General features: G+C 47.8%; 1 protein-coding gene across 2 annotated transcripts in view; it reads left to right on the top strand.

The window, feature by feature from the left end:
- LOC126515732 (TGF-beta-activated kinase 1 and MAP3K7-binding protein 1) overlaps nucleotides 1–22,888 on the top strand; it is a 65,622-nt gene that overhangs the window by 31,645 nt on the left and 11,089 nt on the right. The window contains exons 1-5 of one of the 2 annotated variants that reach the window (XM_050165599.1): nucleotides 4,322–4,401; nucleotides 19,666–19,802; nucleotides 20,143–20,296; nucleotides 21,038–21,124; nucleotides 21,553–21,691. In XM_050165599.1, the coding sequence (XP_050021556.1) occupies nucleotides 4,369–4,401; nucleotides 19,666–19,802; nucleotides 20,143–20,296; nucleotides 21,038–21,124; nucleotides 21,553–21,691 (550 nt within the window). In that variant the 5' untranslated portion in view covers nucleotides 4,322–4,368. Of the gene's footprint in view, nucleotides 1–4,321; nucleotides 4,402–19,665; nucleotides 19,803–20,142; nucleotides 20,297–21,037; nucleotides 21,125–21,552; nucleotides 21,692–22,888 lie in introns of those variants that run through there. The other variant, XM_050165597.1, reaches the window with a different exon arrangement.

The following is a 22,888-nucleotide window of genomic DNA, read 5'->3' as shown; positions in this document are numbered from 1 at the left end:
CTCAGTGTCCTCTAGGGTCCCTATATCACCTGCTCAAGCCAACATCTGCCTGCAGCAGCAGAACACCAGGTCGGGGATTGACTAGAACCCACAGGTGGGGTGGGGTGACAGGTGCACAGATGGCCTCAGTGCAGACTTCTGACCTGACCTGAGAGGTGTTGCTAGCCTTCGACTGCTTTGTGTGCTGCCGGAGGTGGGGAGGTCATTGTACAATTATTGGATGTTCCAGAAAAATGTGTGCACCCAAAGGCAGCTTGCCCATCTGGAGACCCATGATACGGCCATGAACCAGCCTTAAATGGTTATCAGGACCAGCAGTTGCAGTAGAAGCAGATCTTGAGCTGATCAGAAAGAATCTGTATGTGATACATCTGTCTGTCCTGGGGAAAACAAGACCCATTCTAAAGCTTGGCTTCTAGGCATACAGAGGGCCAGCAGTCTTCCTTCTATGAATCAGCCGGTCCTTGGAAGCTTAGAACCTGGCAAACAGAAGGTGCTAACTTAATGCTTATTCTGCCAAGTGCCATGCTAAGCCCAGGGTTGTCTTCTTCATGTCTGGAAAACTATAGAGAATCTGGTATGAAGACACGATTGTGAGGCGCTAGGGAGGCTCCAAGATGTAGTTTGAGCTCCCCACTTAATCTCTCGGGGACCATCAAACCGGCATGCCTCAGTTTCCTTCATTTATCAACATACTGATTCCTCTCTCTGTGGGCCTTTAAATAATTTGATGTTGTAAACATTTGCTTAAGGAAACCTCGGATCAAAACCAATCAACCAACCAATCAATCAAAAAAAAAAAAAAAAGAAAAAGAAGCTGGGTGTGATGGTGCTCACCTTTAATCCCAGCACTCAGGTGGATCTCTGAGTTCGAGGCCAGCTTGGTCTACAGTGATTTTCAGGACAGCTAGGGCTACACAGAGAAACCCTGGCTTGGAAAAAAAAAAAAGTTCCCTTCAGTGCCATGATTCCTGCTCGGTCTCCTGTTCACCACCCATCAACTCTGGAGAGCTAGCCGGGCGGTGGTGGCGCACGCCTTTAATCCCAGCACTCAGGAGGCAGAGGCAGGCGGATCTCTGTGAGTTCGAGGCCAGCCTGGTCTAGAAGAGCTAGTTCCAGGACGGAAACCAAAAAGCTACGGAGAGGGCTGGAGAGATGGCTCAGTGGTTAAGAGCATTGCCTACTCTTCCAAAGGACCCGAGTTCGATTCCCAGCAACCACATGGTGGCTCACAACCATCTGTAAAGAGGTCTGGCGCCCTCTTCTGGCCTTCAGGCACACACACAGACAGAAAATTGTATACATAATAAATAAATAAAATATAAAAAAAAAAAAAAAAAAAAAAAAAAAAAAAAAAAAAAAAAAAAAAAAAAAGCTACGGAGAAATCCTGTCTCGAAAAAAGAAAAAAAAAAAAGACTCTGGAGAGCTGTCTGCTTTAAGGTCTCCATGTCTGCATTCCCAGCCAGCCCTCGGGTCATTGCAGCTCACACTAGTCCACCTGAATGATCTCAGCTCAAGGCTTCTAAATGGAATCCAGTGAGCTGCCAATCAAATCTTTCTGAAAGACCTCACACCGTTGCTCAAGTCCTACTTGCACACTCATGTCCTCCTTGCACACTCCTCCTCGATCCTGCCCATCCTTGCCATCCTGCCCCTTCAGCTGCACCATCTACGTTGCTTCTACGGGCTCAGCTTCTGGTCTGATCTCTAGCCTCCTATTGGCTTCTCGTCTCAGACACAGCAAGCTCAGCATGCTGGAATGGAACGCACTTCCTTCTTTCTCCTCCTAATCCTGCCTGCTCCTGAGAAGAATCTGCAGCGATCTCTGACACCTCTCCCCATCACACTGCCTTAGGCCGCTTTCTGTTGCTTTAACAAAATACTTGATACTGGATTGTTTATTTACTGAAATAGGGTGTCAGGTAGTCTAGGCTGGTAGCAAACTTCTGGCCCTCCTGTCTCTCAAGGGATGGCGTTACAGGCAAGTGTTCACCATGCCTAGTGAGGCCAGATAATAGAGAAAGAAAAGAACTTGTGTTCGGCTCAAAGTTCTAGAGGCTGGGAAGCCCGAGAGCACAGCCCCTGTATCCGATGTCTTTCTACTTCATCATGGCATGACAGAGCATTCACGTGAAGAAGGAGCAAGTGTGTCATCTGGCCTCTACTAATTTCATCACTGGGCCCTGACTTCATTTAATCCTAATGCAGCCATCTCCCAAAGACCCTGCCTCAATTACAATGACCAACTACTATTTGAGTTTAGGTTTACATTTCCAAGAGCTGAACTTTTAGAGGATGCAATTCAGACTACCTGAAACCAATACCCTAGCCCCAGTGACTTTATACCTTAAATAAAATTCACCCTCTACCACCAGCCATGTCAATCACTAGCATTGCTCTCCTACAGTCGCCCTTTTTACTTTACCTTTCTATCCATTCAATTTCTGTAAAACTTTATTTAGCTCTCAGTAGTCAGAGAATCAGTGAGCCTGTGTCAAGAGCTTGCTTAGCAACCAATGGTTTTCCTTCTTTCTTTCTTTCTTTCTTTCTTTCTTTCTTTCTTTCTTTCTTTCTTTCTTTCTTTCGTTTCAAGACAGGGTTTCTCTGTGGTTTTGGAGCCTGTCCTGGAACTAGCTCTTGTAGACCAGGCTGGTCTCGAACTCACAGAGATCCGCCTGCCTCTGCCTCCCAAGTGCTGGGATTAAAGGTGTGTGCCACCAACGCCCAGCTTCTCTCTTTTTTTTCTTTCTTTCTTTCTTTCTTTCTTTCTTTCTTTCTTTCTTTCTTTCTTTCTCTCTTTCTTCCTTCTTTCCTTTTTTCTTTTTTTTTTTTTTTTTTTTTTTTGAGAGAGAGGGTCTCTCTACATAGCTCTGACTGTCCTGGAACTCACTATGTAGATGAGGATAGTTTTAAGCTCACAGCATTGCCTGCCTTTGCCTCCCATGGCCTGGGATTAATGGCAGGCACCACTGTACCCTGCACAGCTCAGTAACTTTCCATTCAACCTTCAAGTGAGCGTCCAAACTCCAGCCTGAAGCCACATTCTCTTCATTCCTCCTTTCTCTGTTTCAGCCTTTGGGCCGTCTGTGACCTGGCACGCTTCTGTTGTGTTTTTGAGATAGGATCTTGTTTTGTAATTGTTACAGGGAGGTCTCCAGTTCCCTTTGTTGTCTGACACCCCAGCTGCAGTCTTGGTTCTCCTGCTCTTGGGAAAGATGAATTCAGGCAGGACATAGAAAGCAAGTTGAATTAGAGCAAGCAAGGTTGCATACAAGAGAAAGAACAAGTGAACCCAAGCATCAACTGCCCCATCTTAGTGGACAAGATGCTTATATACTTCTGTTCCTTATTCCCTCCCCTAGGGTGGGCATTTCCAAGAGAGGAGCCTATTTTCTCCAGAATTCACTCTGGCTGAATTCTGAGTATAAGATGCAGGAATACGTATGGAGGCTCAAAGTACCCTTAAAACGGAAAAGTTCACTAGGGAAGAGGGTAGCAGACTTCTGCCCTTCTGAAGAGGACGTTCTCTAAGGTTGCTTTGGTCTGACCTGGTTAAGGTCCACCACTGTCACTCATTCCTGACTTCCTGTTGTTGGCTTCCTGGAGTGGCCCATCTGGATTCCATCACTGTCACTATCTTCATGTCTTGATTGTCAGCCCACCATTATCTTTACATCCTGTTTTGGGGCCCTGAGCTGCCCCAGCGGAGGGACCTTATTCTTCAGGTCTTACTTTTGGGAGCCTATTTGTCAGTCTCTTCTAGAACGAACCTGTATAACATATAACCAGGCTACCCTCAAACTTGTTATCCTCCTGCCTTAGGTCCCTAAACTCTGAGATTACAGGTGTGAGACTGGACGCTCTCCACACCCAGCTTCTGCACCGCTCTTGAACAAACATACTCCCGCTTTGGGCACCAGCAGTTCCTGTCAGGTGCCAGTTGACGCAACACGGCCTTGCTACTGTCTATAAACTTCACTTCCGAGCATTTACAACTACCCGGAATTGCAGCCTTCCCCAATTTGAAGGTCAGCTAGTTTGGCTTCCTTTGGCCTCCACCATAAGGTCAAGAGGTCACCCAAGACTCTTGTAACCCGAATCATTCGTTCTTCCCTCCCTCATAAAGCGCCTTAAATGGGCTCTCAGGATCCCCATTTCAAAGAAACCTGGAGAAAGCACGCAGAGAGATCCCAAGGAATAAGAAAGCGGAGGGTAGAAAAACGCGCCCGCGCAACGCTCCTCTGCTGCACCTCCTCCGTTCCGCAGGGGGCGCTGTGGATAAGGGGGGGGGTGGGAACACAGTCGGGGCCGCTCTAGCAACCCATTTCGCTACTCGGAGAGACTGGCGCGCCGCGGGGTCCTCCAAGATGGCGGCGCAGAGGAGGAGCCTGCTTCAGAGTGTGAGGAAACCGACCCGCTCACCGGGCTGGGAGGGTTGGGAGCTCGGGTGTGTCCTCGATGCAAGAGCGGTTATCTTTAGATGGCAGAGTGTGGACCCCTCGCCCCAGAGATCAGTGGGTGCTTGCAGCGCGCCCACGACCCGTGCGAGGCTGGCGACTCGCCCGCTCTGCGCGTGCGCACCGCAGGCCGAGCCTTTGGGGGTCAAGGGCGCCGGGGTCCTGCTGAGTGGGATAGTCCTGGTGCCGGAAGGGGACGTGGCTCCGCGGAGCGGGCCATCCGGGGCTCGGACACGGCTAATAATAAATAACCCCGGTGGTGTAAGGCGCGTTGTATCTCAGGCATTGTGTGGACCTCTTCACGGTCGTGAGCTTCGCAGCAGCACCAGCACATAGCTAGGTACAACAATTAGTTCTGTTTTCCAGATGAGGAAACCGAGGTCACACAGCTGGTGAGCGGCAGGGGCAGAACTAAAATCAGTCTGCCTCTACAAAACCCCCCAAGCTTTAGGTTGCTCAAAGAAGTGATGTCTTGGGGTATTGGTTCTGCCTCCCAGTTCACCAGATCCCTTCTCCAAGGTGAGAGTAGGTAGGATGTCGGACTCGGTAGTCTGGACCTCCACGGGTCTGACGCAGTCTTCACAGGTGCGCACAGTTACACATACATGGTAGCCGCACAGAACTTTGACGGAATTGACAGGACGCTGGTCCCCTAGTCGTAGTACTCTGTAAGGAGTTGTCTGTGAATGATGGGCTAGGTTGTGGATTCCTTGAAGACAGGGAATTGTCACCTTTTGCTTAGCGTGTTGACTCCACCGTTGACCGCCCTTGCATGCTAGGTGCTTGGTCGGTGTTTAGTCTGGAGCTAGGCCTTGGCTTTACAAGGATGAGGGGAAATAGCACTCCTGTCCTTGAGGGTCCGAAGCGTGAGAAGTGGAGGAAGAGTGATGGCCTTTATTACTGCGTGCCTGTGCAGGCTTTTGTATAACTCTGGGAGGCCTGGCTTTCTGCTTTGTTAGGTCCCGGAGGGACAAGGCCCTTGTATAAATGTCTCCATTGTAGAAAGCATCCCGGGAACAGTGATATATTGTGGTCCCGAGAGAAAGAGGGGCTGGAAAAAAAATAGTAAATGATGCTTGCTAAGGAGAGAATAGTCACCTGGGTCAAATAGCTTCTCTGTCTGCTAGATGTGATGGGCGCAGAGAGCTCCAGTTTGGTAGAAGGTAGACTTTCCCCAGCACTAGAACAGCTTCTCTGCTGGAGGACTTAAAAAAGGGGGTGGGGACAGAATAGCTTTTAACAAGTAGTATCTGTTTTGTTTGTTTATTTTTTGAGACAAGGTTTCTCTTTGTAACAGCCCTGGCTGTCCTGGAACTTGCTCTGTAGACCAGATTGACCTCGAACTCAGATATCTGTCTGTCTTAGATCCCCCACTTCCCCCAGTAGGATTAAAGGTGTGCACCACCACTGTCCATCTAATTTAATTTTTAAAAAATTCTACATGTATGAGTATTTTGCTTACATGTAAATGTAGGTGCATGCCTGGTGCCTATGAAAGCCAGAAGAAGGCACCAATTTCTCTGGGAATGAATTCAGACAGTTGTAAGCCGCCATGTAGGTGCTGGGAACTAAACTTGGGTCCTCTGGAAGAGAAGCAAGTGCTCTTACCTGTTAAACCATCTCTCTAGTACGGAATTTGGTTGATTGGTTGTTCTGAGACTCAAACAGTGATGTAGCATTGGCTTGCCTCCAGTTCACTACTTAGATCAAGTTAGCCTTGAACTCAGAGATCTGCTTGCTTCTGTTTCTGGAGTGCTGGGATTAAACACTACATCACCACACCCAGCGAAGAAAAGTGGTTTTACAGAAACTTTAGATCAGTGGATCTCAGCCTTCCTAATGCTGTGGCCCTGTAATACAGTTCCTAATGTTGTGGGGACCCCTCCAACCATGAAATTATTTTATTGCTACTTTGTAACTAGTTTTGCTACTGTTATGAATAGTAATGGAAGTTTCTGATATGCAGGATGTCTGATAGCACTCCTCTGAAAGGGTCATTCAGCACACAGAGGGGCGAGACCCACAGGTTGAGAAAAAGCTGCTTTAGAAGAACTCAGCATATGGAAGGCAGAAGCAGGCAAATCTCTGAGTTCAGGGCTAGCCTGGTCTACAAAGAGAGTTCCGGGACAGTCAGGACTGTTAAACAGAGAAACCCTGTCTCAACGACACAACAATAACAACAAACCCCCTAAAACCCAGTCCTTGTGGCCTGGAGAAAGCAAGTCCCTGATGGCTCAGTTCCCCCAATCCAGAAGAACTCGCTGGAGAATTGATGCTATTAAATAAACTGTCAAAATACTCGCCAAGTTTGGTAACACTCAGCTGTGGGGGCTCTGCAAACACCAGGGCCTGCAGTGTCTGAGTAAAGCAAGAAGGAAAGCCACTTCCACATGACTTAGCTGTGTTGGTTCAAACGTCTGGAGTGTAACTCTGGGCAGTTAGTTTAGATATGTATAAGTACAGTACAACTTTGGAAGAAAGTTTCCTGGTGACAGTTATCACAGTCATGCTCAAGGCATGACTACTCTTTTACAGAGTCCTTAAGAATAAGTTCTGCTGACTGCGAAGCAATGCTCAGGACAAAGGTCTAGGGAGGAAGAGTCTGGGACCAGAGTCAGCTATGGCCTGGCCCTGCAGATAGCACAGGTCACCAGTCTCTTATGTACATCTACCCTCAGCTTTCCAGGCAGAAACCAGTATACAGCCTTTCCATTGAAGAGACAACCCCGTGTGTTTAACATTCCTGGTCCCTAGTGCTCACCTGTGAGTACAAGGATCGTGTGTCCTCTACACTCAGCCACAAACTTGTGCCTTCAGTGCTGCTGAGAGTGATCCCCTGAAGTGTCTGTGAGTGTTCCTGCTATGGCAGGCGTTGTGCCGGTGCTGGGGACACTGCCCTCCTGAAGCTTCTGTCCTAGTGATGGAGACAGGTGGTAAACAGCAAGTACAGATTATGTATGATCTAGTAATAGCTAGTGCACGCTAAGGTCCAGAAACAGTAGGGCGGGGGCTGTTCCCAACAGGGCGGTAGGAATAGTATCTCAACATTTGTTGAGACGGGTGGGAATGTGGGAGAAGATGAAGTATTTGAGAGCCTGCCCTTTTCAGGAGTCGCCAAGGCAGCTAGTGTGGCTGGAGCACCTTGGGGAAATGATAGCTGTGGTCTGAGGTACTGTTGGCTTAGTGATTGCTGCTGTCGCCTTCAGATTCTGAGTGGTTTCAGCAGGGTCCTGAGGACACCTGACTTTTGGTTAGAGAAAAATTCCTCTTGGGTTAAGAGTGGAAGCCTGGGGCCTGCTGAACCTCTGGCTGGTGTGAGAAGACATTGGTTTGGCCAGGATGATGGAGTTGGTGGGAAATAGCAGTATGGCTGCCCTTTGGAGACAGCCGTTGTGATTACTGGTGAATGGAGTTGCCTGCGAGGTGTGTGACGGACGGAGAAGAGCCAAGGACTCCAAGGGTCCGTGTGAGCATCACCTGTGCTGTGGGTGAAGTAAGGAGTGCCTTTGGAGCAGGGAGAACTGAGAGTTTGGTTTGTGACTGTGGCGCATGACTGTAATACCGGCTGCTCAGGAGGCTGAGTTGGAAGGGTCGCTTGAGACCAGGAGTCTGAGGCCAACCTCAGCAACATAGTAAGATGATATCTTCAAAAATATTTAAAAAAAAAAAAACAAAAAAAATGAGTTTGAAAGAAGAATGTCAGTCTGAAATCATTTTTAGACTTGGATTTGTCCTGAGAAATTATATTTACTAAATCACAGGTGCTACCTAAGATGTTTTTTCTTTTGGTGTACCTTAAATAAGTACTGGGCTGGTGGGTTGACTCCATTGCTAGAGTGTTTGCCTAGTATGTGTGAAGTCCTGGGCTTGATTCCCAGCACCTCATAAAACAGCGTGGTGGTACAGGCCTGTAATCCTAGCACTTGGGAGGCAGAAGCAAGAAGGTCAGGCTATGTGAGACCTTGTCTCTAAACAAATTTGTCCACTGAAATGAAAACATTTATTTTGGAAGAAGAAAAAAAAATTCAGGGTTGATGTATAGCTCAGTAGAAGAGTGTTTGCCTAGCATGCACAAGGCCTGGGGTTCCATCCCAACACTGGGAAGGGGAGGGAAAGGAGGAAGTCAAGTTCACCAGGCATCAGGAATGAGGTCCAACTGCTGTGCTGGTCCGCAGAGACCATACCACAGTTATTAGTAGACCTTTGAGCATATATCATGGAGTCTAGCAGCAGCAGAGAGAGTATTTGATGGAGGCTCTAGAGGGCAGTGGGAGCCTGGAGTGACTTGGCCTCAGAGAAGTGGGTCACATAGGAGGTTTTTGTGAAGAGAAGAAACTGCTGTCCCTTACCCTAAGCCATCTTCCCCGGGGCATTGTTCTCCCTTCCAAGCTTCCTTTTGGTCTCTTCAGCAATGGGCTGCTTTCACCACAGAACACTCGGCCTTTTCATACCATAATTTGATATTCATGCTGTGGCCTGAACTGGGAACGGGGCTTTGTCCACTTGTCTGCCTGGGTTTTGAGATGAGTCCGGGTGGGGACAATTATGTACTCCTTGATTTCGATAAGAGTGCATGAGAATTTGAGGAACTCATGCTTAAATAAACATGCACATGTATGTGTGTGAAGCCCGTGAGGCTACACATGCAAGGGTCACTTTTCAAACCACAGCAGACTGTAGGAGGCTCCGTCTCAAAATCAGGCTGGAGTTAGGTCCTTTGAAGTGGCCTAGTCTCTTAGCACGTTTTCTGTTGAATTTTATGAATAGTTCTTTTAAATGATGGAGGAGTCATGGTGTGTGTGTGTGTGTGTGTGTGTACACGGCTCTGTACTGAGGGCTTAGAGTGTGAAACACCCCCTTCTCAGCTTCCCCAAGGCTAGCGCCCCCTGAGCTCACGGGGCTGGCATTTGGGGACGTGGGAGAGAGTATGCATCAGTCAGTACAGGGGCGGAGGAGTGGGCGGTTTGTGTGAGTAGCAAATATGTGACCTTTCCAAAAATTGTTGAGCAGTGTGGAGGAAGGATGAGACTTGGCAGACGTGCTAAGAGTCGCTGGGGATGCTGCTTGTGGATAGTCCCTGGCAGAACAGGAGAGGAGGAGAACACACTCTAAGCTTGCTCAGCCATAGCACAGCAAGAGCGCTTCTGAGTGGGTCAGTAAAGTCAGGAGGATCAGATGGTCCCTGGCTCACACTGACATAACCTCCTGAGTGGGTCAGTAAGTCAGGGAGGACCAGATACTCCCTGACTCACACTGGCTCAAACTCCCGTCGTTCTTTGACTACTTGCTATTAAATCAGTGTCTGAGACCCAAGGCCACTGGGCCTCTCGTTGAAGGAGCACCCTTCAGGAGAAACTGCCCATGTGTCACAGGGCCTGAGACCCTTATGAGACCACTGTGCTAAGGTTGAACTATCCTGTACTACTAAGAAAGGGCACATTAATTACCTTATAACACTGTACCCAGAAATGCTCACACTTGAGCAATACAGGCCTTCAAGTAGTCAACCATTTAACAGTGCAGGCTGTAGCATGACAGTGGCCAGAGGCCCCATGTTTAGTCACCTGAGAGTGGAATGCCCAGTACTCATGCTGCAACCACTGAAAGCAGGCTCTGGGACCTTATGCAGTGTTCTTCTGGAGCCTGTGTCTCCATTATGAGGTTTAGTATGTGTTGGAGAAGTAACAAAGAAATGGTGATTGGGAAGGCATTTGATTTTTCAGTTCCCTTCAGACTTCAGATGTTGGCAAGAGAAGGCTTCAATTTTTTGTTTTTGTTTTGTTTTTTGAGACAGGATTTTTCTGTAGCTTTGGCGCCTATCCTGGAACTAGCTCTTGTAGACCAGGCTGGCCTCAGACTCACAGAGATCCACCTACGTTTGCCTCCCGAGTACTGGGATTAAAGGCATGAGCCACCATTGCCTGGCTCAATTTGACCTTTTTATGCTCTTAATACTTTTATGACATTTGCTGTTCTCTGTCTCTCTCTCTCTCTCTCTCTCTCTCTCTCTCTCTCTCTCTCTCTCTCAAGACTTGCTGGGCATTGGTGATTTACACCTTTAATCCCAACACTTGGGAGTCAGAGGCAGGTGGATCTCTGTGAGTTCAAGACCAGTGTGGGATCTACATAGTGAGTTCCAGGACTGACTCCAAAGCTACATAGAGAAATTCTGTCTCAAAAAACAAAACAAAAAAAATTATTTGTGTGCGTGTGTGAGTGTGTGTGCAGTTATTAGTGGAGTCCAGAGAGGGAATCCAATTATCTGGAGCTGGAGTTCAGGTGTGTGTGCGTGTGTGCATGTGTGTGTGCGTGTAGGTGTTAGTGGAATACGGAAGAGGGCATCCGATCTGGAGCTGGAGTTCAGGTGGTTTTGGGTCATCCTGTGTTCTGGGAACTGAAATTTGGGTCCTCTGGAAGAGCACCACTGAGTGCTTTCCTTCTGCCTCTCGTCCCCCACTTTGAGCAGGGGCCAATTTCGAGACTAGCCCTGGCTAGCCTGTACCAGGTTGAACTTGTGGTGGCGACCTTTCTACTTTTTCCTCCTGAGTGCTAGATTTAGGCTAATCTCCTTTAAAACCTAGAGGATGGCTGGAGAGGTGGCTCAGGAGTTAAGAGCCCTTGCTGCTCTCTCAGAGTCTGCGACAAGCAATGGCTTGAGTAGATTCTCATTTTTTGTCTTCTAGATACTACTGTAAGTCACACCGGCTTTCCACTTAGCATAATACTGGGAAAGTTTGCATTCAAAACAAAGTCATCTGAGAAAGAAACTGACAGTTTAAGGATAAAATTGGAAGTAGCATTATGGCTTTTAGATTGATCTCAATGTTTTGGCTAAGGTCAAATGTGAAATTAGAAGTGTATAATGCATTGAGAATGGCCTGTGCCTGACATGGCCGTTCTCCTCAGGTGGGTTGGAGAGCAGGGAACTTGCGGGTAGGTGAGACTGAGAAATACAGACAGGTGAGTGTTGCCTCTCTGTGCTTGTTGGGTAAAATTTGTCTTTATCTCACTAGAAAGCCAAGGAAAACTGGCCAGGAACTTACTGCCTAATGATGACCAATGTAAAGTAAGTGGGACTTGGCTTAGCAAGGAGCACTGGTGTTAGTTGGCTTATCTCTGTGACCGAAGCACGGAGACCAGAAGCCTCTTCGTTTGAGGCCCCAGTGTAACAGGCTTTGTGAGTGAGGGGTGAATGGGGTGCATGAATGTTCTGTAGAGGTTAGAGGACAACTTAGAGTTGTTTCTCACCTTCTACCATGGGGGTGGATTCTGGGGTTCAAACTTTGGTCTTCAGGCTTGGAAGCAAGGGACTGAACCATTTTGCCCACCCTGTATTGGGCTTTTCTTTTGTTGTTGTTGTTTCGATTTTTGTCTTTTTGCTTTGTTTTTTAAAGATTTATTCATTATTTATGTATTCATTCATTCATTCAGTCAGTCAGTCAAGTATTCTGCCTGTAGGCCAGAAGAGGGCACCAGATCTCATTATAGGTGGTTGTGAGCCACCATGTGGTTGCTGGGAATTGAACTCAGGACCTCTGGAAGAGCAGTCAGTGCTTTTAACCTCTGAGCCATCTCTCCAGCCCTGTCTTTGTTTTGTTGAGACAGGATCTCTCTACGTAATCCTTGCTGTTCTCAAACTCACTCTCTAGACCAGGCTGGCCTCAGACTCAGATCCACCTGCCTTTGCCTCCCAGAGCACTGGGATTAAAGGCGTGCGCCACCACACCCGCTGTGTGTTGACCCTTTCAAGAAATGTAAACCCTTGGTGTGGATCCCTTGTGCCAGAAGTGAGTTTGCGTCCCCTGCCTTTTGTCTGGGCAGGTTTTTAGAAGTCATTTGAAGCTATGTGGAAGGCTTTAACTGAACAAGCTTGACAGCTGTGTGAGAAGTTGGCCTGTCAGAGGGTGAGACTCAAGCTCTGTCAACACCCTGGAAGACTGGAAGGAGTGCTAAGGCCTCATTTGACTTCTGTGAATGTAGGTTGAAAGTGTTCCGCAGGAGTGTGGTTGGGGGACACCAACCTGCCAGACTTCTCGGGAAGAAAGACTTGCTTTATCTGACAGCAGGTGTGTGCTGCCCCTGAGAAACAGGCTGCCTCTCCTCTGACTCAGAGCTCTCTCACCTTTGTTTGTTTGTTTGTTATTGAGACAGGTTCTGTCTTTGTAGCCCTGGCTGTTCTGGAGTTCGAATCCCCAGCACCCATGTAAAAGCCAGATAGCTGTGTTGGCCAGCCTGCCATCCCAACACTCAACAGGACTGGCTATAATTGTTCATCTCCAGGCTCAGTGAGAGACCCTGCTTCAATGAATAGAGTGGAGAGCAATCATGGAGACTTGTTGTTACTTTTAGCCGTTTGCCATATACCCAGAGCACACATACATTCACCCTATGTGCATACAAAAAGAAAAAAGTCTCAGTAAACATGCTTTTGGGGTGCCTTTTTTTTAAAATTTATTTATTTATTTATTTATTTATTATGTCTACAATATTCTGTCTGTCTGTATGCCTGAAGGCCAGAAGATGGTGCCAGACCTCTTTACAGATGGTTGTGAGCTACCATGTAGGTTGCTGGGAATTGAACTCAGGACCTTTGGAAGAGCAGGCAATGCTCTTAACCACTGAGCCATCTCTCCAGCCCTGGGGTGCTTTTTTCAAGATGAACAAAGACTGTGCCTAAGTGCACAGAGGTGCTGGAGTCTTGACAAAAATACTGTTTGCCTGCTAGTGAAAGGATGAATCTCCAGAATTTACTGACTCAACATTGTAAAAATCAAATAAAAAAACAAACAAAAAATGATTTAGAGTTGGGCATGGTGGCACACACTTTTAATCCCAGCACTTGGGAGACAGAGACAAGTAGTTCTCTTTGAGTTCAAGGCCAGCTTGATCTACAGAGCAAGGAGTTCCAGGCCTACACAGTGAGGCCCAGTTCCAAACCTCCCCTGCAAAGAACCTGCAAAGAAAGTTTATTTTTATTTTATGTGGCTGGGTGCTTTGCTTGGATGTCTGTGTGCTGTGTGTGGTGTACCTGTGGGTGCCAGCAGAGAGCATCAGTCAGAGCCTCTGGAGCTGGTTTACACTGTAAACCACAGTGTAAGTGCTGGGAATTGGACCCTGGTCCTTGGGAAGGGCAGCCAGTGCTCTCATCTACTGATTCCTCTCTCCAGCACCCGAAAAAGAGATTTTAAAAATATAGTGTAGGCGTCCCCAGACCATAGTTGTAATTCCTGAAGGCCAAGATACCAGCTAAGTACTCTGACATTGTTATGCTTATGGGCTTCTGATTTGGGAGAGTTTGTTATTCCCACATCAGCTAAATATGGCCTTGGTGGTCAGTATAGCACTGGCCCACCCCATAGCATCTTCCTGGGTTCCCACAATGCATTGCTTCCTGAGTAACACCAAGACAGGTCCTTCTATAGGGTGCGTGTCCTTTATTTTCACATGGTAGCAACTAGCTTTTTCCTTTAAAATTTGCAGTCGTGTGTGTGTGTGTGTGTGTGCTCTTTTGTTTTTGCAGACATGCATATAAAGGTTGGAGGATAACTTGTAGAAGCTGGTTCTCTCCTTCCCCCATGTGAATTCTGGAATCTCATTCAGAAAATTAGACTTGATGGTAGGTGCCTTTACCTGCTAAGCCATCTCACTGACCCACTGTGTATCCCAAGCTGGCTTTGAATTCCAGGCTTCTTGCCTCAGACTCCCCAGTGCTGGGATTACAGGAGTATGCATTAGGACCAACCACTAGCCTTCCTAATACTGTATCTCTAACACTGAATTAGTTGCTGGGGCAATACTTGCTTGTTGCTAGTAAGTATGGATGTTAGAAGGCTTCTAGTCCCGAATGCCTGTGTCCGTCCTTTTGTGAGTTAGGTGCTGGCACATTGGTTGAAACGGTAGTCTGCATCACTTGGTATTGCCTGTCTCATATTGGAGGGGTTCAGTCCATTTTAATCTCATCTTTAATGCAGACAGCACTTTAAAACCATTGTCCACGCTTTAAACCATCTGCAGCCTGTAGGGTGCTGAGTAGTACCTCCTTGCGCATCTTTCCTCGAGGACACAGGATAATCCTGGCTGAAAAGGCGCCCTGTACTTATGTGTGTCTTAGGTTTAATTTCTTTCCCACCACAGGCATTAGGCAGAACCTAGAGAAGGAACTCCCTATATCAGGTCAACTGAGCCCTGAGTGAAGGTCCTGGCAGTAGGTGTAGTCACCAGATCTGTAGGGATGATTGGTAACACATGAGTTCCAGAGAAATAATTAATTCTCTGGCCATTACCTACTAATCGTGCCCACGAAGTCTGGCACTGTCCGCAGGCCCATGTGCGCATCTGTACAGACCCTCAGGTCTCCGGCTGCTTTCCCCATCTCACCGTGGACGCCATACCAGCCTCTCTTGCTTCCTTTAGTCAGGCACTTTCTCCTTCCACCTCAGGTCTCTGCACATGCTGTTCCCTCTACTTGGAAAGCTCATTCCCACTCTCTAGAAAGACCAATACTTCAGCCACTCAGGTCTGGCTTACAGGTCGCCTGCTCTTCTTACCACCTCATCTGAGAGTGCACCCCATCACTTTCTGTCCTGTTTTTGTCGCGTGTTTCTCCACAGCCCATATCCCTAGCCAAAATTGTGATGCAAATTTATTGTATTATGTGGTTGGTGTCTCTTCCCCTAGAAGGGAAGCTTCAAACAATGAGTTTCCTTGTTTTATTTTGTTGTGCTGTTCCTGGGACTTAGGGTAATGCCTGCCTGTTTTAAGCAGTCAGTCAGCAGGTAGGTTTGTTGAATGAGTGTGTATGTAAACTAAGTATACAGCAGTCACATAATCCATGTGGCACAGTGATGTGAGTTCCCATTTAGGTTAGAAGTCAGGAACAGAGATAGAAAGTGTTTTTGTGGCCAGGAAGCAGTTTTCCTTTTGCTCTCACTTGACCTAACCAAATCCTGTGGTGAGATTGCGACTAAGCAAACATCCCATGAAGAAAGCATGAGTGAGGGTGGAGACATACCATATTCATGGGTCAGAAGGTTGGCGCAGTGGAGATGCGGGTTCTCCCCAGGCTGGCCTGTAGATTCAAGTAGTCGTCATCATTTATTCATTGATTTCTGAGACAGGGTCTCACTGTGTAGTTCAGCGTGGCATCAAACTTGTGATCCTACTGCCTCAGCTTCCCAAATGCTGGATTTACACGTGTGTACTCTATGCCTGGATTCCCAACAAGGCTGTGTGTATGTGTGTGTTGTGTATGTGTACACAGTCATAAAATTTATATGGAAAGGCATAGAAACTAGACTAGCCAAAACAGTCTTGGGGAAAAAAAAATACAGTAAGAGAAAGTCCCGTGGGTCAGTGGTTCTCAACCTGTGGGTTCTGCACCTCAGCTATTACATTATGATTCATAACAGTTGCAAAATTACAGCAACAAAAATAACTTTATGGTTGGGGATGCCACACCATGAGGAACTGTATTAAAGGGTCACTGTATTAGGAAGGTTGAGAACCATTGCTGTAGGTGAATTTAAGACTATATCAAAGCTGGAGAGATGAACGGAACAGAGCTCAGAAACACAGCAGGATGGAGTGTGATGGGAACTAAGTGAAGGAAGCTGATCTTCAAAAGTGATGTTAGAACCATTGGCCACCTAATGCAGGGGGACATTGACCTAGAGCTGCCTGCTACAGAAATGAATTCAAAAGAGGTCTTGGGTGGGCGTAGAACTGTAAAACTTCGCCAGGCGGTGGTGACACATGCCTTTAATCCCAGCACTCAGGAGGCAGAGGCAGGCAGATCTCTGGGTTCAAGATTATCCTGGTCTACAAGAGCTAGTTCCAGGGCAGGCCCCAAAGCTACAGAGAAACCCTGTCTCGAAACCCCCTCCCCCCAAAAAAAAGAACTGTAAAACTTCTAGTGAGACTCTCATGGCCTGGGCTGCTCAAGGAGCCTTTGGATATGACTCTAAAAGCACAACCCATAAAAGGAAGAAATCAATAAAGTGGAAATCATTCAAAGTTTAAGTTTATTCTACCGAAATCAATATGGGGTAAATGGAATGGTAAGCTACTGACTTGGGAAAATATTTACAAGTCATATAGTCATCAAAGCAGTGTGGGGCAAAATATGTGAAGAACTCTCAGAGCTCTGTTGTTAACCCAGTTTAAAAGGAAGTGTAAAGTAAAAACAGTTGCCAGAGGGGACCTGTGGGGTAGCAAGTGAGCACTTGAAAAGATGTCAGTGCCATTAACTATTAGGGAAATGCAAACTGCACCATGAGATCAGGCATATGTTAGAGTGCTGAGAGCAGACCTAGTGATGACCATGATGCTGTCCACTTGGAGTGCTGGCTGCTGGCGGGAGGACACGTGGCACAGCTGCCCTGGAAAATGGTTTGACAGTTTCTTTTAACGCTAAATACTCAGGAGCTGGAGAATGGCTCAGTAGTTAAGAACCCTTGTTGCTCCTCTAGAAGATTTAAGTTTTGTTCCTGGCACCCATGTCCAGTGACTCAGCACGCCTCAGGTTCTAGCTCCCTCTTCAGGCTTTCAGGAGCATCCACACACGTGGGGCGTTTAAAGTAATAAATATCAACCTATCTCTGTCCCCCATTTGAGACAGGGTCACTGTATAGCTCTGGCTGGCCTGCCGCCCAACTACTGGGACTAAAGGTGTATGCTATCATTCCTGGCCCAATAAAGAAATTTGCAAGAAAGAGAGCTAAACATTCATTTACTTGGACCTGGTGCTTTTTTTTTATTTTTTATTTTTTGTATGTATGTGTGTGTAGCACATGCGTGTCAGCCTTCCAGTAGATGTTTGTGACCCAAGCAGCCCGAACCCTAGGTAGTTACCAGAAGAAATGAAAAGTTACACTCAGAGTGTTGCCCGAATGTCCTTCAGAGGATACAGGGATAAGCAGGCTCCTCCATGGTCTATCAGTGGGAAAGGAGAACTACACAGTGCTGTGGTAAAGATGAGCAAGCTACTAATGTGCACAGGCACCAGTGTGGCTGAATCTCAGGGCAGCACGCACGAAAGAAGCCAGCCTTACAGGGTCATCGCCACGTGCTTTGACAGATGCCGTTCTGAAAAAGACAAAACCACAGGATGGCGAACAGGCCAGTGTGCCAGCCTAGGGTGGGTGGAGCATTTGAAGTGTCCTGACTGGAGGTAGCAATACAGATGTGTAGTGTATCAGCATGACTGCGTACCCAAAGACATCATTTTACCCCCTGGTCATTTCATAAAATAAACTCCCATACCCAGTAACAGTTGCTCCAGGGCACTAAGTACTGAACAAAAGCTTTGAAATAGATGAATGTGGCATAAAAGCAATTAAAATTGGAGGATGTGTATATCTATAAACTGAGTTCTCACTATGTAAATAAGCAGAAGGTGAGATTTGCCATAGAAGCTGGTCCCATATCTGTTTGGACCAGCCAGCTGAAGTGGTTTTACCTCTCTCTCTCTCTCTCTCTCTCTCTCTCTCTCTCTCTCTCTCTCTCTCTCTCNCTCTCTCTCTCTCTCTCTCTCTCTCTCTCTCTCTCTCTCTCTCTCTCTCTCTCTCTTTCCAGAGTTTCTCTGTGTAGCCAGGACTGCCCTGGAACTTGCTCTGTAGACCAGATTGGCCTTGAACTCAGAACTCCTGCGCCTCTGCCTCCAAGTGGTGCTGGGATTAAAAGCATGTGCCACCACCACCCACCTGTTCTTACACCTTTTTTGAAGATCATTACTAGTAGTATGTAAGAAGTTGCATCTGGTGGTCATAATTGTTTAATATTTCAATAAAACTTTACAACGTTTTCAGGGTGTTTTATGTGCATGAGTGTTTTGCCGCATGTGTGTATGTGTACCTGGCATATGGTGCTTGCTTTCTGGACCTTGAGATAGCCTTCCAGTGTGTCTTTAATCTATGCCATCTCAGTCTCGGCTTCAGATGCACATGGAAGGTGCTTTTGGGAACCTCGGGGCACACTGGCTACTGCTTGTTTACCTTAGCCAGGCCCTTCTGTCCATCCTCCCTCACTGCAGGATGTAGAATGTATAATTGAGGCCTTGAACAAGACCAAGTTCCCTGGCTGCCAGAGGGACTTTTCCTAGTTTCATGCATATGAGTCTGAAGACGTGGCTGATCCCATCCTCAGATAGTCCTGAGTCCTGCACTCATGAGGACTTGCATTGTACTGTTTCCTGCTGCTGGGTCTTGCTTACTAATAAGTCCTACATCCAGAAAGAAAGGGGAAGAGAAGGAAAGAAAAAGGAAATACACATGCTTGGGGCCATCTCTAGGAACCTTACAAAATTAAAAGTTACCTGGCAGTAGTGGCACTCTGGAGACAGGCCTGGTCTACAGGACAAGTTCCAGAATGGTTAGGGCTATACAGAGAAACCTGTATTTTAAAAAAAAAGAAAAGAGTTGGGATATTTAGGCCAAGATTGGACTCTCTGTGTGTGTGTTATGTGTGTTTGTGCGTAAATGTCTGGTGATTGTGTAAAACATCCTGATTTGAGATCTCGTGGGATAGGATAAAAGTCAGGTATAGGCATGAGAGATAGAACCAAGGTGCAGTATGAGTACACAAGGCCATGACCCCGCCTGAGTCAGCGATCCCAGCAGACCTGCCTAACAAGAAAAAGGATGTGCACAGGCCTTCAAGCTGTAGCTATTGGAGAAGGAAATGGGAAGGGGCACAGGTGGAGGCTCCATACTAGGAAGAGTGACAGACTGACTTGCAGGCTTGAATTTCTGATGGCCAGGTCCTCACTACCTTCCTGAGAACATGTGTGGGAAGCTGTTTATGACACAGACATCCCGGGCTGCACACAGGTCAGGCATTGTGCCGGCGGGGCATGCATTCTGCAGTTGGTTTCCTTTGTGCTGCCCAGCCCGAACCTTTGTGTGAGGAGTGTGGCCAGAGAGTGTCCTGTGTGTTACACTAGCATTTCCTGCTTTGTAATGAGCTCTCTCTGAGAAGCCATGCTGAGCTTTCTACTTGGGAATGCTGCAGTTTTAGGATTCCTGTGGGAACCAGTTTGTGGATACACCATAAAAACAGGAAGCCTTTTGTAAGTGTCTCTTCAGAGAAGCATCTTTTCCCAGACATAACCATCTTGTGGGATCCAGGCCCTCCTTTGTCCTTGTCGGAGAAGCAGGAGCAATGGGATCTGGGAATGATGGTGGGCTTTCACAGTTTCCTGATGTTTCCCAGGAGCAACAGCCAAGCTGGACAGATGACTTGCCACTCTGTCACCTCTCTGGAGTCGGTTCAGCTTCCAACCGTAGCTATTCTGCTGATGGTAAGGGCACCGAGAGCCACCCTCCAGAGGACAACTGGCTCAAGTTCAGGTATGTGTGGCATTGCTGTACTGGACAGAGAAAGTCAGTTCATGAGCAAGAAAAGATAAACTGTCTTGACACTACCGTGTACGAGGCTTGCCTGTGAAGTGGGGCCTGTGGGAAGTGACCGCTGCTGGGGTCCTTTCTGTGTCTGAGCCAGGGGCCTGCTATGCTATGGTATAGGGATGGAGTAGACTAAGCAGGTCGTTTTCCTAGTTAAATGATGACTACCATGTGGGTGCCCCAATGAGTACCTGTAGCCTTTTCTGCCTTTAGTCCCTCCCCCGTTCCTTCTTCCCCATCGCCTTCATGCCGGGTCTCAGTCCTCTTCCTGCCCCCCCTCTGCTAGAAGTGAAAACAACTGCTTCCTGTATGGGGTCTTCAATGGCTATGATGGCAACCGAGTGACCAACTTTGTGGCCCAGAGGCTCTCTGCAGAACTCTTGCTGGGCCAGCTCAACACTGAACACACTGAGGCTGATGTGCGGCGGGTCCTGCTGCAGGTAAGGGGATTGGCCTGGCTGCCAGTGGCCTGTTCTGCCTGTGTGTCCTCTCCTCCCTGGCACTTGGGCCCTGCAGCTCTAAGTGTGGACAGGATGGTCTGAAGATTGCCTGCTTCTTCATCCCCTACCAAGGATCAATTCTAGGTACAGTTCATGGAAACAGGGGTTCCTTGTCCCCAGGAGTCCAGCACAGGCAGGCCCAGCAGTTTTTCCACTGGTAGCAGGGCTGACCTGGGAGGAGGCTCACTGGGAGTGGAGAATGGAGGCCCTGTGGGGATATGGTCCTTAGCAGTGACCCCTTGACTTGGGGTGTGGTCCGGTGCTCCTTCTCCAGTGCTGATGGCACCTGACATGCTCTGCACCTCTCCCCACTCCTGTTCTGGCCTACACCTCACTGGCCAGGCCTGAGTTTCTTCTGTTGTCTGTTGGGATTTCCTTCTCCCCAGGAAGGCTTCTTAGTCTTTGAGAATTGCCCCAGCCTTTTCCTGTTCTCTGTGGCCTCAGGGCTCCTGGCTGGGGCTTTGCAGAGGCTGTCCCAGGAGGAGCTTTCAGCTTCGCCATTGTCCAGCAGGTGAACAGAAAAGCCCACATATGAGGCAGCAGTGATGTGTGTTGCTTACCCATGGTAGATCTTGTGATCTACCATGGTCTGTGGATCTGTTACTCTCCCCATAGAGACATCTTAGCAGGAGGTGATGGTATTGTTTGAGCCAGCCCTTGCCTTGCCCTGTGTCCCCTCAGGCCTTCGATGTGGTAGAGAGGAGCTTCCTGGAGTCCATCGATGATGCCTTGGCTGAGAAAGCCAGCCTCCAGTCCCAGCTGCCAGAGGTAATGGTCTATACTGCTGGGTGCCAGCATTAATCCGTTGTGTCGCTTGCCACCTACGCACAGCAAGGTCTGCGGTAGGAATCAGGAGACAGCATCCTGATGGGGAAGTTGGGGTGGCAGTGGGAGTATCCCTGTGGGGACTCCGAGTTTCATCCTTGGATGGCAGCAATAGATGGAAGGAAAGGCCTTTCTAGGTCCTGCGATCTGGCTCAGTCCAGAGCCAGGATCACCTTCAGGCTGCCCCTGGTTAAAGCACCAGTGGCCTTCCCGGGCATCCTACAGGAATCCAGCCTGGCTGTGTCTTTGCTAATAATCTGTCTGTCTTGGCTGCTCAGGGCCCCTGTGGCTTTATCTCAAGGGAGGAAGGATTGGTTAGATGGTCCTCGAGCACCTGTGCTGCTCTGATCTTTCTCGATGATGACTTGCAGGGTGTACCCCAACACCAGTTGCCACCTCAGTATCAGAAGATCCTTGAGAGACTCAAGGCACTGGAGAGGGAGATTTCAGGAGGGGCCATGGCTGTTGTGGCTGTCCTTCTCACCAACAAGCTCTACGTCGCCAATGTTGGTGAGCCGCCCACCCACCCCGTGCCAGTCTGCTTCCGTACAGGCATACCCTGAGCTTCCCAGGGTTGTGGGCCGCTTTCCCCATCACTCTCTTGTGTGTGTCAATCCTAGATGGAAGGCAAACGGAGGACGCAGGGGTAGATGTCCTCCCATTGGGTGAACTGCATCCATTTTATTTTCGTTTTTAATTTATGTGTATGAGTGTTTCATCTACATGTGTGTCTGTGTACCACATGTGTGCCTGGTGCTTGTGGAGGCTATGAGTGGGCATCTGATTTCCTGGAACTGGAGTTAAAGATGGTTGTGAGCCACTGTGTGGGTACTGGGAATAGAACTGTATTCTTTGGAAGAGAACTCAGGACTATTAACTACTGGGCCGTCTCGTTCGGGGAGGTGGGGCAGTCTCTGCAAACACCAGGGCTAGCAGAGTAATGATCAGTCCATGTGAGGCAAGAAGGAAATCCAGTGAAATCAACGTGATTCTGATGTTGGAGCAAACTTGTAGAGCAGTGTTCCCAACCTGGGGGTCGCAGAAAACATAGATATTTACATTATGATTCATAACAGTAGTAAAATCATTTATGAAGTAACAATTTTATGGTTGAGGTCCTCACAACATGAGAAACTATATTAAAGGGTCACAGCACCAGGAAGGCAGAGAACCCTGCTCTAGAGTTTGCGACCAAGCAGTTTATCTTGGGCATATTTAAGTACGGTACAGTTTAGTATAACACAATCCCATATGCACAGTGAGGCTCCTTTTCTTTTTTGAGATAGGATCTCTCCTAGCTGTCCTGGAACTCACTGTGTAGACCAGGTTGGCCTTGAACTTAAAGAGATACCCTGCCTCTGCACCCGACTGCTGGGATTAGATTAAAGGCATACACTACTACACCCAGTGAAACTCTTTTCTAAGTACATGTCACTTCCATGAAGATGTGCTCTATAGATGGGCTACATATGTTAAGGTCTAGGGGAGAATCTGGTGCAATTTGGGGCATACAGGTAGCGCAGAGGTCACCTAGGCTATCAACCACTTTGGTCCTGTTTGGAGGAGCCTGGGAGAGCTACAGGCAGCCTGGCCCTACAGATAACACAAAGGTCATCTAGGCTGTTAACCAGCTCCATTCCCAGCCTTCTGGATAGACAACTGGTTATTTATCTCTGCCTTTGAAGAGACACCCCTGCACATTCAACA

Source organism: Alexandromys fortis, unplaced genomic scaffold, assembly GCF_014885135.2.
Source record: "Alexandromys fortis isolate MF-2015 unplaced genomic scaffold, M_Fortis_MF-2015_v1.1 scaffold_157, whole genome shotgun sequence".
NCBI classification, from domain to species: domain Eukaryota; kingdom Metazoa; phylum Chordata; class Mammalia; order Rodentia; family Cricetidae; genus Alexandromys; species Alexandromys fortis.
The sequence above is the reverse complement of the archived record's forward strand: the minus strand, read 5'-3'. Positions and strand labels throughout refer to the sequence as shown.